Source organism: Schistocerca serialis, chromosome 2, assembly GCF_023864345.2.
Source record: "Schistocerca serialis cubense isolate TAMUIC-IGC-003099 chromosome 2, iqSchSeri2.2, whole genome shotgun sequence".
In the NCBI taxonomy this organism is placed as follows: Eukaryota; Metazoa; Arthropoda; class Insecta; order Orthoptera; family Acrididae; genus Schistocerca; species Schistocerca serialis.
Window position 1 is genome coordinate 452,086,713 of NC_064639.1, and position 15,862 is coordinate 452,102,574.

Genomic DNA, 15,862 nt, shown 5'->3' on the forward strand with positions numbered 1-15,862 from the left:
AAAGTGTACAAAAATGTGGAAAAAGGAAGGAAGGTCAGAGATTAGAGATTAATGTCCCATCAAAGACATAGTCATTAGAGAGGGAGCACAGGATCAGACTGGGGAAGGAAATCACCTGTATGCTTCAAAGGAACCATCCTGGCATTCGCTTCTAGTCATTTAGGAAAGAGACGAAGAAACAAATCTTGATAGCTGGGTGGGGATTTGAACCATTATCCTCCCAAACATGAGTCCAGTGTCTTACCATTGCACTACCTCGCTCAACAGAGCACTGTGAAGGAATGAAAAGAGGCATATTAATAGGAGCAATATTGACCATGGAATACTGAACCACAGGATCAATCAAACAATGGAAAATCCAGATGGAATTTAACAATATTAGAGAAGGAAAGTTGCCTCTCACCATACAAAGGAGATGCTGAGTCGCGATAGGCACAACAAAAAGATTCATACAATTACAGCTTTTGGCCAGTAATGCCTTTGTCACACTCACACAAATGCAACTCGCTCACACGACTGCAGTCTCAGACAACCGAAACCCTTTATGGTTGTCTGAGACTGCAGTCGTGTGAGCAAGTTGCGTTCGTGTGTGATGTTCTGGATATCATTATGTTTGACAGTAAAAATGAATGATATTGGCTCTCCAACCCTCCATCTTGGGCTATCACAACAATGTTCTTGATATGAATGAAAGGTACTCTGATAAAAAATGAAACATTATGAAACAAACAGTCTGCATTAGAAATGTATACCTTACTCATACCTGTCTTCATATACAAACAAAATGGCACTCTGCAGCAGTGAAAATTTACTGAACCAATCAATTCATTTACAATCAATCTCTGAATTTCAAGAACATATCCAGCACTAACAAATTATGTAAAAGCAGCTATTATAAATGGAGTTACAATGAACAGTGAGCTACCTTGATTTCTTCTTTAGCCCATGATCAGTCTCAGAAGAGGAACTGGAATCACGCTTATTTTTCTTGGATTTTAGCTTCCTATGTCGAGTATCTGTTGAACTACTACTTGATGTTGAGCTGGTATCGTCACTGCTTGAGCTAGAATCTGTTGAAGAGGTTGTGGTGCCCGATGTTGATGATGAACTGCTGGGCCCACCATGCTGTCAATAACAAATTTACAGAACAAACTGAATATATGCCACAAACAGAATTCAATTACATGTGGTAGTTACATACACTGTAGGTCACTAAAACTGTAACAAAATGAAGACAGAATGTAACAAATGTCAAACTGTCACAAGGTACTTCATGCTTCGATGTGCAAATGATTAGAATTTCAGCACAACGTGCAAAGTAGGTATAGGAGAACTGTCATCTACTTTCTGTACATAAGGAAAACATTACACAGTAAGTTTCTCATCCATAAACATCATCTGAATATTGTTTGTAAGAATACAGGGTTATTACAAATGATTGAAGCGATTTCACAGCTCTACAATAACTTTATTATTTGAGATATTTTCACAATGCTTTGCACACACATACAAAAACTCAAAAAGTTTTTTTAGGCATTCACAAATGTTCGATATGTGCCCCTTTAGTGATTCGGCAGACATCAAGCCAATAATCAAGTTCCTCCCACACTCGGCGCAGCATGTCCCCATCAATCAATTCGAAAACATCGTTGATGCGAGCTCGCAGTTCTGGCACGTTTCTTGGTAGAGGAGGTTTAAACACTGAATCTTTCACATAACCCCACAGAAAGAAATCGCATGGGGTTAAGTTGGGAGAGCGTGGAGGCCATGACATGAATTGCTGATCATGATCTCCACCACGACCGATCCATCGGTTTTCCAATCTCCTGTTTAAGAAATGCCGAACATCATGATGGAAGTGCGGTGGAGCACCATCCTGTTGAAAGATGAAGTCAGCGCTGTCTGTCTCCAGTTGTGGCATGAGCCAATTTTCCAGCATGTTCAGATACACGTGTCTTGTAACATTTTTTTCGCAGAAGAAAAAGGGGCCGTAAACTTTAAACCGTGAGATTGCACAAAACACGTTAACATTTGGTGAATTGCGAATTTGCTGCACGAATGCGTGAGGATTCTCTACCGCCCAGATTCGCACATTGTGTCTGTTCACTTCACCATTAAGAAAAAATGTTGCTTCATCACTGAAAACAAGTTTCGCACTGAACACATCTTCTTGCATGAGCTGTTGCAACCGCGCCGAAAATTCAAAGCGTTTGACTTTGTCATAGGGTGTCAGGACTTGTAGCAATTGTAAACGGTAGGGCTTCTGCTTTAGCCTTTTCCGTAAGATTTTCCAAACCGTCGGCTGTGGTACGTTTAGCTCCCTGCTTGCTTTATTCGTCGACTTCTGCGGGCTACGCGTGAAACTTGCCCGCACGCGTTCAACCGTTTCTTCGCTCACTGCAGGCCGACCCATTGATTTCCCCTTACAGAGGCATCCAGAAGCTTTAAACTGCGCATACCATCGCCGAATGGAGTTAGCAGTTGGTGGATCTTTGTTGAACTTAGTCCTGAAGTGTCGTTGCACTGTTATGACTGACTGATGTGAGGGCATTTCAAGCACGACATACGCTTTCTCGGCTCCTGTCACCAATTTGTCTCACTGCGCCCTCGAGCGCTCTGGCGGCAGAAACTTGAAGTGCGGCTTCAGCCGAACAAAACTTTATGAGTTTTTCTACGTATCTGTAGTGTGTCGTGACCATATGTCAATGAATGGAGCTACAGTGAATTTATGAAATCGCTTCAATCATTTGTAATAGCCCTGTATCTTGTTGCCCTCATGGAAGAAGGCTAAATGTGCCCACGTACATATCAAAACCTAAAAGCAGCCTGATTGTGGCCTGTTGAGACTGCATTTCATGTTGTGAAATACTGCTGCTCAAGTCAATCAGGATTCCACAACAGTCATCTCAATATGGAATCGACAGGTTCAGGAGGGCAGTACTCAACACCAAGCACGATCTCAGCAGCCCCATATGACTAGTGCCCGGGAGGGCAGATATAGTGCTCAGTTGGCTGTGCAAGATTCTACAGATCCACCACACGCCTTGAGCCAGGAAATGGACTCATTTGCAACAAGACAAGTCTCCATGCAGACAGTGTGACAATGTCTGGAGCACCACTCACTGTCAGCATGGGGACAATTTTGCAGCACCCGACGACACAGCAGCAGAGAGAGGTGACAGTTGTGGCCCCAACAATGGCCCCAACAAGTCTGGACACAGCAACGACATCATGAGTCTGGTTCTATGTACAGCACCATGTTGGATGTATTCGTATACAGAGGCTCCAATGAGTATGAACTTTATTAGTTTGCACTTGTCATCAGCATACGAACCCAGCTTTCAGCTTCATAGTACAGAGTGCCACTGGGTACAGTACAGGACTACCTATGGTTCACATAGTTGGTAATGTGGACAACAGCCATTACAATATGTAAAACATTCTCAGTTTTCTTGCCACATCAATTCGGAATAAAATCTCAAGCTTTCGACGACAGCCTCCATTGTCATCATCAGGAGCAACTGTCGGTCTTCACTGCTGCTATGGTGGTCTTATATAGCGTGTGGATGGCTTGTGATTGGTCAGCAATTATGTACTGCCATCACAGACTGTGTCAATGTCTGCACTGGTGGCACTACCTCTTCCGTGAGGACATAAACCCTGCAAATAAAGTCTCTGCTGCGTCTCTGCATCGAGCCCTCGTTTCCATGCACCGCTCAGATAGGGTAATGCAGAAAACAGGTGTAAAGCTTAACAGTTGTCGTAGCTCAGCCAGGCAGTGGAAAAAACTGCCGCAATTCCACTGAAGGATGACACCATTAGACTGGGAAGGCATCGAACATTCAATGAGGCAGTTTACGCCTCAGGGTCACCTGCAGCCACCGACTTATTACCTGAGCAGTCTATATCCATGGTGTCTGAGGGTCCGGCGAGGTCTAGGTCCTCAGCGGACGCCAGAATCTCCACCTCATCCCCAGACACAGAGCTTGTAGGTAGTGGTGGTGTGGGTGCCACCGCAATTTCCTTGGTCTTAGGGGTTTTCTTTTAAGCTTTTCCTACTGCTCCTTGGGTTTCTCTGGCTGGGAGGACTTCACTGATTCATTCTTTGGGACTAAGGACAATCATGAAGCCCTATGACCAGCTGCTTTTAAGCACTTCAGCCACTGGCGGACATCATCTTTCCCAATAGCAGAAACCTGGGAAGAAAGTGACCCAAGGGATCCCTTCCTGGCGAGAGGAGCCAAAGAAGCTTCTCTGGCTAGGAAGTGGGGACTGCTGTCCCCGAATGTTTGGGGGCAGTGCTCCCGAGGTAGGTGGTGTGGGAGCAACAAGTGGGGTGGGGGGTGGGGGATTGGAAATTGCCCCCCCCCCCCCCCACCACCACCACCACCATCAAGCCTTCTGGCTCTGAGAGCCGACTGGAATTTGCAGAACTGATTGGGTTACAACTTTTGTCGTAGCGATGGCGTATGAGGAGGTCATAGCCACCCGATGTAGGCGCTCATATTTTCTCTTAGCTTCAGTGTAGGTCAGTCAGACCAGGTTCTTGTATTCCATGATTTTCCCCTCTTTCTGTAAAATCCTGCATTCTGGTGAGCAAGGTGAATGATGCTCTCCGCAGTTGACACAGATGGGAGGTGGGGCACATTGAATATTAGGATGTGATGGATGTCCACAATCTCAATATGTGACACTGGAAGTACAGAGGGAAGACATATGGCCAAACTTCCAGCACTTAAAGCACTGCATCGGGGGAGGGATGTATGGTTTGACATCACAGCAGTAGACCATCACCTTGACCTTCTCAGATAAAGTGTCACCCTCGAAGGCCAAGATGAAGGCAATGGTGGCAACCTGATTATCCCTCAGACCCCGATGGATGTACCACACAAATTGAATACCTCACCACTCTAAATTGGCGCGCAGCTCATTGTCAGACTGCAAAAGAAGATCCCTGTGGAATATAATGTCCTGGACCACATTTAAACTCTTACGTGGTGTGATAGCAACAGAAACATCCTCCAACTTGTTACAAGCGCGTGAAGCCTGTGACTGGGCAGAGAATGCTGTTTTTATAAAGACTGACCCCGAGTGCATTGTGGACAAGCCCTCCACCTCCCCAAACTTGTCCTCTAAATGCTCTACAAACAACTGTGGCTTCCTTGAAACAAAGGAGCCCCCTCAGTTCTCGTACATACAAGGCACCGGGGTGAATAAGGTTCGCTGCCATCCTTAGCCTGGCATTACTTCCATGGTGTGGACAGAGAGGGGAATGATTTAGGGTCGTACTTTCTTGCATTATACTGAGACTTGGAACACTTAGAGACTGCTGGTGTCTGATCACCAGCAAGGGATGACATGGTACGCTTGGGTGATGGGTATCTACTCCTTGGCATACATGGGGAGTTAACAGCACAGGCATCAGCAGAGCGATCCCTGTGTTGTCAGGGGGCTCTGCATAGTGCATGGTGGAAACACACCCAGGAAGGTGTCCTCACCCAAGAGATGGGGAATGAGCTTGACTGCAATGTGACGACGAGAAAGTGGGCTTAAGATTTCAAGGCATGATGGACACGATGCACCATGTAAGGCGCCCTTCCCCAATTGGCTCACTCTTCGGGAAAATTTTGAAAACGGAGGTCAAACCCCACTGAGGACCATCACATAAAGGCCAAAATGTGTGAGACTCCTGTTAGTCACCTCTTACAACAGGCAGGAATACCTCAGGCCTATTCTATTCCCCAGACATGCAGGGGAGGCTCCTTCTTCAGGGAGAAGGGTTGAAGGGGAAGGAAGAGGGGTGACGGAAAAGGACTGGTGAGGTCTAGGAAAAAGGGATAGATTTCAGAAAATGTCACACAGGATCACGGGTCAGGGGAGACTTACCAGATAGGACAAGAAGGAAAGACTGATTGTTGTGGACTGCACCAGATGAGATTTGAGAACCTGAGAGCTTAGCAGCCCCAACAATCAGTCTTTCCTTCTCACCCCATCCAGTAAGTCTCTCCTGACCAGTGGTTCTGGGTGACTTTTCTGAAATCTACCCCTTTTTCTAGACTTCTCCATTCCTTTTCCTTCACCCCTCTTCCTTCTCCTTCAACATTTCTGCCTGAAGGAGGAGCCACTGGCTCAAAGAGCTTGCCTAATCATAACCTCCTTTTATGTGTGTGTTGTTCTGCTGCTGCTTGGTGAGTAGATTTTTTATCTATAAAATTACATTATATTGTCAAAAACTGATCATTTTTGTTGTTACACTGATGAATGTGCCACACCAAAACTGGTGATGGAGACCGGTCACACAGAAAACCTTAAATCACAAAGCATCTGAAAAGGGCAACAAAGCACAATGACAAAATGTTGTGCCTAAAAGACATTGTGATCCAGCTGATACCAAAGAAGCTCCTATAACATCAGCATAAGCTATAGATTATACCACAGCATTGCAGATATATTATAATTATAAAACTATTAGTAAGTTGAAAAATCTTCAGTGCTCTTGTCCTGCTTCTGAGACATTGAGGTGGAAAGGTTGAATTGAACTACAACGGCATCAAGTGCCTCACAATTTTAAATTGATTAAGTCAAATACCTGAGGCAGTAACTCAAAATTTAAACAAATCTAAGAAACAAAAATCCACAATGAAATAATGACAATATTATGAAAACGATAGACCACACATACACACACACACACACACACACACACACACACACACACACACACACACAGACACAATCACGATCACAGCCTGGCCTCGGCAGCCACAGAGACTGTGGTCATGTGTGTGTGAGATGCATCTGAACACACACACACACACACACACACACACACACACACACATACACACACACACACACACACAATCACAGCCTGGCCTCGGCAGCCACAGAGACTGTGGTCATGTGTGTGTGTGAGATGCATCTGAGTAAATGTGAATGTGAATATATGTAAGCGTACAAGGGCTGTACAAAAAGTAAGGTGACTTTTCAAATAGTGCAGGCAATGTACATTCGATTATCAATCTTTTTTTTGTGTTGGTACACATGTCCCAAACATAAGTTCACAGTTTCAAGTGTACAGCATACTTTATCTGTTTTTGACAGATAGAATGGTTAGACGTGTTTCAGTGTGCTCGGCAATTTTCGATTATTATAAAAAATGGAGCAAAGAATTTGCATCAAATTTTGTGTGAAAAATGTGGAACCGGTTGCTCTAAAACACTTGAAATGCTAACAGGGGCATATGGTGAGTCTGCACTACGTAAAAAAAAATGTTTACAAGTGGTACGAGCTCTTCCAAGATGGCTGAGAATATGCCAGTTATGAACCTCGCTCTGGACACCCCAGCACATCAACAACAGATGACAATACCAAAGCTGTGAAGAAAATTGTTTTGGAAAATCGTCAGTTTACCATAAGAGAAGTTGCTGAGGATGTTGGCATAACAGTTGGCTCGTGTCATGCAATTTTTCAGATGTTTTGGGCATGAGATGTGTGCCAACAAGGGTTTGTTCCAAAACTTCTAAATTTTTATCAGAAGAACCGTCGCATGAGCATTGCTCAGGAGCTCTTGAATGATGTCAATGATGATCCTGATTTGCTCAAAATGGTCATAACTGGTGATGAAACATGGGTTTACAGCTATGACATCGAAACCAAAGCCAAATCGTCCCAATGGAAGCATCCCAGAGAGCAAATACCGAAAAAAGCAAGCCAAGTTCAATCGAACGTCAATGTTTTTTTCACTGTTCTTTTCAATTACCATGGCATAGTGCATCACTAATTTTTGCCTCAAAGTTCATACGGTAAATATGGAGTATTGTCTTGATGTTATGCACTGTTTGCAAGAAGCAGTAGGCGAAAAATGTTGAATTGTGGAAAACCAATTCATGGATTTTGCATCACTGTGACTTTTTCCTGTTCCCAAAACTGAAGAGACTTATGAAAGGATGAAGATTCTCAATGATTGAGGAAATAAAAACTGTATCACTGGAAGTACTCAAGCCTGTACCAAAAAGCGCTTATGAGAAGTGCATTGAGGATTGGAAGAAGCGTTGTCACAAGTGTATTGAATCTCAGGGTACTTTGAAGGGGACAATATGAATATGAATATTGCTGAATAAATAAATATTTCTTCATAAGAATATATAGTCACCTTACTTTTTGAACACATCCTGTGTGTGTGTGTGTGTGTGTGTGTGTGTGTGTGTGTGTGTGTGTGTGTGTGTGTGTGAGGGTGAGTGGTCTAATTCCAACAAAGGTCTTTTTGGACAAAAGCTTCCTTGTTTTACACTATTTTTGTTGTGCCTGTCACTCAACATCTCTGCCATACAGCAAGTAGCAAACTATTCTTTTACAATATTGTCTTCAAACAAATGAAGATATATGCGCTTGGTAACAACTCCTGAAATCTGTTATTGGGTTGAAAGTCTCTGGCAAACACTCTGTGAAAGAAGACCTTGGCATATCAAACACTGAAATATGAATGACCGTACATAAAAACTACTGCATGGATTCTGAGTGGAGAATTAAGGCTTAGCTGACAAACAGGTTGTCAATTTCACTATGAAATTGCTTAGTAGAGGATTTCATTTCACAGCTACAACACAAAATCTACAGAATTTGCTGAGACAACATAGTCCCAAGAAAGACTATTTCAACACAGTTTCTCTAGAATGAGAATGAAGTGTGATATTTCCAGATCACAAAGGGCACGCTATAGTCTTCTTCAAGTGAAATGTTAAGAATGTTCTTAGGCTCTGGCTGATACTTCATGCAGATTACTAACACTAATTTCAGACAAAAAACAGGAAGGGAGACTAAAAACCTGTAACAGTGAGTCTATCCTGTGGATGTGTCTTCATACTGCAACCAATATCCATTTAAACCTGCCGCTGTATAAAAACCTTAGTCTCGCTCTAAAATTTCGCACACACGCGCGCACACAAACACACACACACACACACACACACACACACACTTCCCTCATAACCAAATTGTGATTCGTTGACGCCACAAGATGTGTCATATCAAAAAATTCCTTTCTTTGATGAGATTGTGCCATAAATTTCTTTTCTCCCCAATTATACTCCATGCCTCCACGTCAGTTATTTTATTTACCCACCTGATCCTCACCATTATTCTACAGCAGCTCATTTCAAAATCCTCTATTCTCTTCTTGTTTTACCAGTTTATCAGCCATGTTTCACACTTGAACAAGACAATACTCCAGACAAAGACATTCAGAAAAAACATGATTAAGAAAAGACTTTGTAACATTTAAATTTATATTCCATGTTAACAAATTTCTCTTCTTTCTTTTTGGTAACCTGTCAGCAACCAATATCATCTCCACTTTGGCCACACCAGTTATTTTGCTGCTCAGACAGAAAACTCATCAAATACTGTAGTGGCTAATTTCCTAAGCTAATTTCCTAAGCTAATTCCCTCAGCATTGCTAGATACAGTTCAGCCACAGTCCATTCCCCTTCATCACCTTACCACCTCTTTTCAAGACGCTATCCATTCCATTCCACTACTGTTCCAATGTGCTTTGCCATCTCTTGACAGAATTACAGCCGCATTAGTAGTACTTGTCACTTAATGTGTGACACAGATGGCATCACTGTGGCAATCATTAGTGTTCATGTCACTAAGCCACTGTTATTGGTATTCCAATGTTTTTATTTTACTTCTATATTATCACGTGCAATGTTCAAGTACAATTTGTTATGGCCTATGTGTAGGGTAGGATCATCACTTCAGCAAAGGTCATTTGATCTATGAAATGTGAGCTGCTGACAACACGCTCATGTTCCCCCATACTGTTTCCTAGAATTTTGTTCCAAAACTAAAATTAACATATTTTCATGAGTACCATAACTAAGTGACAGCCTCACAGGCTGCCCTGGGCATGCCTAAATGTATTCTGTCTACTGAATATAATGAGTTAAGTTTTAAATAACTCTTCCATTGCAAAAACTTCCTTCAGATGACCACATCCTTGCCTATACCGGCCAGGTCGCTTTGTGAGCCTGCACATTATCAACATGGAGGCTTGAACAGAAAAAAGGACAAAGTTCTTCAAGACAATGTTTAAACCATTATTATGAAATGCTCTCATATTTCTACAATCAGTGGTTTTTTATAGCACATTAATAAAACATAATGAGTTCCAATACTATGGTCAGTTTTGTTACTGTCTCCTTGCGAGGGGAAACTGCACCCATATTATTTCCGAAGGACATGAAGCTTCCTGTGTACTTTAATGATGATGGCATTTTCCACACAGAGAATGTTAGATTCCTTGATTGGGTAGGGACACTGGAATAAGTGAGTGAGTTTTTGAGATAAGTTGAAAGGGATTAAACATCGAGCTCATCAGTCCCTTTTTCCCTTTAATAATCAAAGCCTAAAGGTTTTGAAAATATAATGTAATTGCATAGGTATCAAAATCTATGCCCCAAGTGGCAGCAGCACAACACACATATAAAATAAGGTTTTACTTATGCAATCTTTCGGAGCCAATAGCTCCTTCTTCTGGCAGAAGGGATGATGGGGAAGGGAGAGGGGTGAATGGAAAGAAACTGGAGACATTAAGGAAAACGGGTAGAGTTTGGACAAAATCACCCAGAACCCCGACTCAGGGGAGACTTGCCAAACGGGATGAAGGGAAGTCCAATGCCTAAAGGTTTCCAAGAGAGGAAGAGGACAGACAGCCAATTTGATATTAACAGCATCATCTGAGGCAGAGAGCCATTTAAAATGCAGAGCAACACCGAGAAAATAAAAGTCTAAAACTGGTGTTCAGGATAGCTGTGATTGCATAATTTAGTAGTAATTGGTGACATTTGATCCATACAGGAAGAAGCATAGCCTCCATCATGTGGGTGTATAAAGGTTCATCAGAAAGGAATAAGTCATAAAGTGCATCATGTAGAGGTGAACCGGGTCTAGAAGCAGTTAATATTAAACAGGATGCTGATCCACAAACCAGACACTGAGCAATTCAGTACAAATATAATGCACTGGATGTGGATGAATAGTTGGCAGAGCTGCATAACACATGTGCAATTGAAAACTGTAACTCACGGGTGAGAGCTTGGGCTATGCTTAAACCACTGGAGTGTCCACCTGCCACCTCTGGTTGTCTTAGTAATTTCTTAGGTCCATCTGTGAGATGTTCCTGAAGAAAGGGGAATCACCAGTTCTACTCCTTTTAGTATTAAAATAGTTGTGTGCTACATTAAGTTGTTGATGTTCCCTTACACAGTAGCATTGGTTGTAGAGGCAGTGTTGAAAGCATGCCAATCGAATTTCTTGAGGGCCGATCCTTGAGAGTGATCGGTTGGGTAATGGTGTGGGATGGTCATGACAACTGGCAAATGATCACTCTCAGTGTGATCATCATATACTCTCCACTGGACTGAGGGGAGGAGGGTGGAGCTACTGGTTGAGAGATTGATGGCTGTATATGTTCCCTGAACTGGTGTGCCACTGTTTAGTAAACATAAATCAAGGTCTGTCAATACTTGTTGCATTAGAGTGCCTCAGTTAGGTGATATGTCACCATCTGGCAGTCGGTTGCAGGTGCTGAAATTGCTCAGGAGAAAAGGTGGAGGTAGCTGATGGATCAGGTCAATTATCTCTTTATCCATCAGCTCCCTGCTGGAGGGAGATAGGCATTACAGGGAGTAAAATCCTTAGTTCAAGCTTACTGCTAGACTAAAATTGTGTGCCAGACTGGGACTTGAACCTGGGCCTTTGCCTTTCACAGGTACATGATCTATCAAATGAGCTATCCAAGCACAGATCAGAACACACCCTCACTGCTTCATCCAGCCAGAACCTCTTCTCCTAGCTCCTAACCTTCACATGTGTTCTATTGCATACCTTGCAGGACTAGCACTCTTGAAATAAAATATATCAGCTGTTTCACAAATAAGTCCAGAATTTTTGTAGGATGATAGATAGGTTTGATATAGGCAATCATTTTAAGTATATGAACTTGTGGTCGCTGACGCATATTTAATATTTACAACAGTAGGTGACCTCAAAAGTCATTGGTCCGCCTGATGGTGCGGTAACAGGTGGTACATATCCATTAGTTTGGATGTCTAGTGTCATTTGGTTTCAATGATACCCACACACTAATGAGGAAACTCTGTAGTAGTTCCTTTTGTCCTCAATCGGTGCTGTGTATCTGAAGTGAGCTGTCATTTGTATACTTCACCTCCAACTCAACATAATTCATAATTAAGTGTTATACTAAAGGTAAGGTAGCGTGTTATGGAACAATGGTATACACTTGCAAATGTAAAAAGATTGTTTACTCTGTGTTATCATGCATAGGACATGGGACATTTCACATGGAATGAACTCGCAGACATGCACTTGGCCTCTGGTGATGCAGGAACTACGGAAGAAGCAAAGCAGTTGCACACAGAATGTTATCCAGACAACTACCAAATCAGAGAACATTTGCTGCTGTGGACTGTCACCTTCATGAAAGGGACACATTACAGGGGGATTTCCATTTCCATGCTCAAGGTTGACCAAGACGTGTTCACAATCCTGGTTTCGAGGAACAAGTACTGGAAATGTGGTTCCGTAAAAATGTTAAACAACAATCCTTCAGGCAGTGGTACTCCACTACTCTTGCTCTAAACGCTGGTTCTAGCAATGTTTGGAGAACTCTGTGTGATGATCACTGTCATCACTACAAGTTGTGTAAGGTACAGGACATTCTACTCATTGATTTTTCAATTCTGAATGACTTCCCTGTTTGATTTTTGCAGCAAAGAGTGCTAACTCCCGACTTCATAAACAATGTTCTGTGGACTGTTGAATCGACTTTCACCCATGAAGGAATGTTCAACAGTCGCAACTCCCCATTAATGGTCTCACAAAAATCCTCAAGGTACAGCTGTCCACCATTTTCAAGAACGATTTTCAGTTAATGTTTGGGTTGGAGTTATTCACAACCAAGTATTGAGTATTGGGGCTTTCCATTGTTCCACACTGTCTAACTGGTCATGTTTACTGCATATTTCTTGAACACGTACTTCCTGGTCTTCTTGAAGATGTGACATTTCAAACTAAAAGACGAATGTTTTACCAGCACAATGGGGCAACTCTTCATTTCACAAACTGAGTGAGAAGATTCTTGGATACAAAATACCCTGAATGCTGGATTGGACATAATGTCCTGTTCACTGTTACCCAGTGTCCACCATTCCGTGCTTGGACACTTGATTTGTGCCATCAAACCCGTAGTGTACACTTGAAGTATTTACTGCTGTAATCACAATTTACAGTGATGTTTCCTCTAGGCAAAGCAAATGCACTTAGGCGTTGTCTAGTGCACTAACTATGAATCAGATACCCCATGTTCATATACTTAAAATGTTTGCCTATATCCAACCTATCATCCCAAAAAATTATGTACTTCCTTTTAAGTTTTCTATTCTACCTACCAGTTACAGTATAAAACATTTCACACTCTGATCCATAGAGTGCCAGTGCTGTTTTTCCTGATTCTGTACTAGCAGTTGAGAATATAACTGAACTATCAGTTTAATAAGTCATAGTTGCAGATACTAATATGAATTTTGTACTGAAGAATGGAAGCACTAGTAGAAGCCAACCTCAGGAAAGATCAGTTGGGTTCCGGAGAAATGTAGGAACATGCGCTCCCCATTTTCTACCCCTGCTTCCTTCAAAATTTCAAATATATTCCTGCCAACATTGTCAAAAGCTTTCTCTGAGTCTACAAATGCTATAAAAGCAGATTTGCCTTGCTTTTAGCTATCTTCTAAAATCATAACTTCAGTACTGTCTTGCATGTTCTCTTTGTAATTGGAATTATTACAGTCTTTTTGAAGTCTTAGGTAGGTAGAAGAATGAGATGGGTGAAACATCCTTTTACATCTTGCACAGCAGGCGGAACAGTATCATCATTGTTGGCTGTGCACAGAACATCAGCAGTTTTGAGGGAATGTTGTCTTATCCATGGGCCTTGTTTTGACTTGTGCCTTTCAGTGTTCTGTCAAATTCTTCTCGCAGTATCATGTCTCCCATCTCATCTCCATCTACTTTCTCTTCCTTTCCTCTAGTTCATTTCTAGTGCATAGCTATTCTACATATTACTTCTACCTTTCAGTTTTCCCTTATTTGCGAAGTATTGGTTTTCTAACACACAGCTGTTTCTCTTTTCCCCAAAGACCTGTTCAATCTTCATTGGGTGGTATCTATCTTTCCCCTAGTTATACATGCTTCTGTGGACTTTCATTTGTCCTCTAACCATTCCTGCTTACCCATTTTCAACCTTCTGTCCAGTCTCTTCCCTTTCACCTGCTTCATTTGTTCCATTTTTATGTTTTCTCCTTTTATCAATTAAATTCAATACCTCCTGTGATATCTAAAGATCTATACTAGGCCTTGTCTTTTTACCTAATTGATCCTTGGCTGCCTTCACTATTTCAACTCACAAAGCTTCCCATTTGCCTTCTACTGTATTCCTTTCCCCTGTTCCAGTAAATCATTGCCTAATGCTCCCTCTGAAACTCTCAACAACCTCTGGTTCTTTCAACTTATCAACATTCCACATCCTTAATTTCCTAACTTTTTGCAGTTTCTTCAGTTTTAATCTACAGTTCATAATCAATAAATTACGGTCAGAGTCCAAATCTGTTCCAGGAAATGTCTTACAGTTTAAAATCTGCCTCCAAAATCTGTTTTACCGTTATATAATCAATATGCAGGCTTTTTTTTCCCACATATTCAACTTTACTTCACGATTCTTAAATTGAGTGCTAACATCATTTATATTATGCTCTGTGCAAAATTCTACCAGGTTTCAATCCAGTTCATATTCTCATTATTTTTCCTCCTCTGCTTTTTCCTGCTATCAAACTGCAGCCCCCTTTCACAATTAAATTTTCCTTTTCCTTAAATGTCTGAATAATTCCTTTAATCTCATCCTAATGTTTTTCAATCTCTTCATCATCTGCAGAGCTAATTGGAATACAAACTTGTACTACAGTGGTGAATGTTAGCTTCTTGTCTATCCTGGTTATGAGAATGTGTTCACTACATTGTTCATAGTAGCTCAACCATATTTCTATTTTCTTATTCATTTTTAGACTCCTCTTGCACCACTCCTATTTTCGTTTATATTTATAACCCTATACTCACTTGATCAGAAGTCCTGTTCATTCCGCCACCCAACTTCATTAATTCCCATTATATCTAACTCCTACCTACACATTTCCCTTTTTAAGTTTTCTAGTCTACTTACCAGGTTACAGTATCTAACATTTCACACTCTGGTCCATAGAATGCCAGTGTTATTTTTCCTGATAACAACACTGTCACAAGTAATCCTTGGTCAGAGACCTGAATGGGGGACTACTTTACCTGGGAACTATTTTACCTCCTGAATATTTTGCACAAGACGATACCATCATCATTTAACCATACAGGAGATGTACACACCCTGAGGAAAATTTCCTTTGCTTTCTGCCATTTGTAGCACCAGCACAGCAAGGCCCTGTTGGTTGGTATTACGAGGTCAAGTCAGTCAGTCATCAAGACTGTTGCCCCCTGCAACAACTGAAAAGGCTGCTGTCCTCTTCAGAAGTCAAATGTTTGTCTGGTTTCTCTGTAGATACCCCTACATTGTGGCTGCACCTACAGTATGTTTATCAGCACCCCACCTCAGCAGCAAGGTCTGTGGTTCATGGATGGGGGTGGGAAGGGTAGGTTTTGGGGGGGGGGGGGGGGGGGGGGTAATGAAATAATAATTAAATTAAAACAGAAACTCCACCACACAGTGACACCCATTTTACCTCAACCCCATGAG

General features: G+C 41.9%; 1 protein-coding gene across 7 annotated transcripts in view; it reads right to left on the reverse strand.

Moving 5' to 3' along the window:
• LOC126457331 (zinc finger CCCH domain-containing protein 13-like) overlaps positions 1-15,862 on the reverse strand; it is a 243,890-nt gene that overhangs the window by 174,250 nt on the left and 53,778 nt on the right. For all 7 annotated transcript variants that reach the window (XM_050093536.1, XM_050093537.1, XM_050093535.1 and 4 more), the window contains exon 4: positions 926-1,125. In XM_050093536.1, coding sequence (XP_049949493.1) covers positions 926-1,125 — 200 coding nt within the window. The remainder of the gene's footprint in view (positions 1-925; positions 1,126-15,862) is intronic.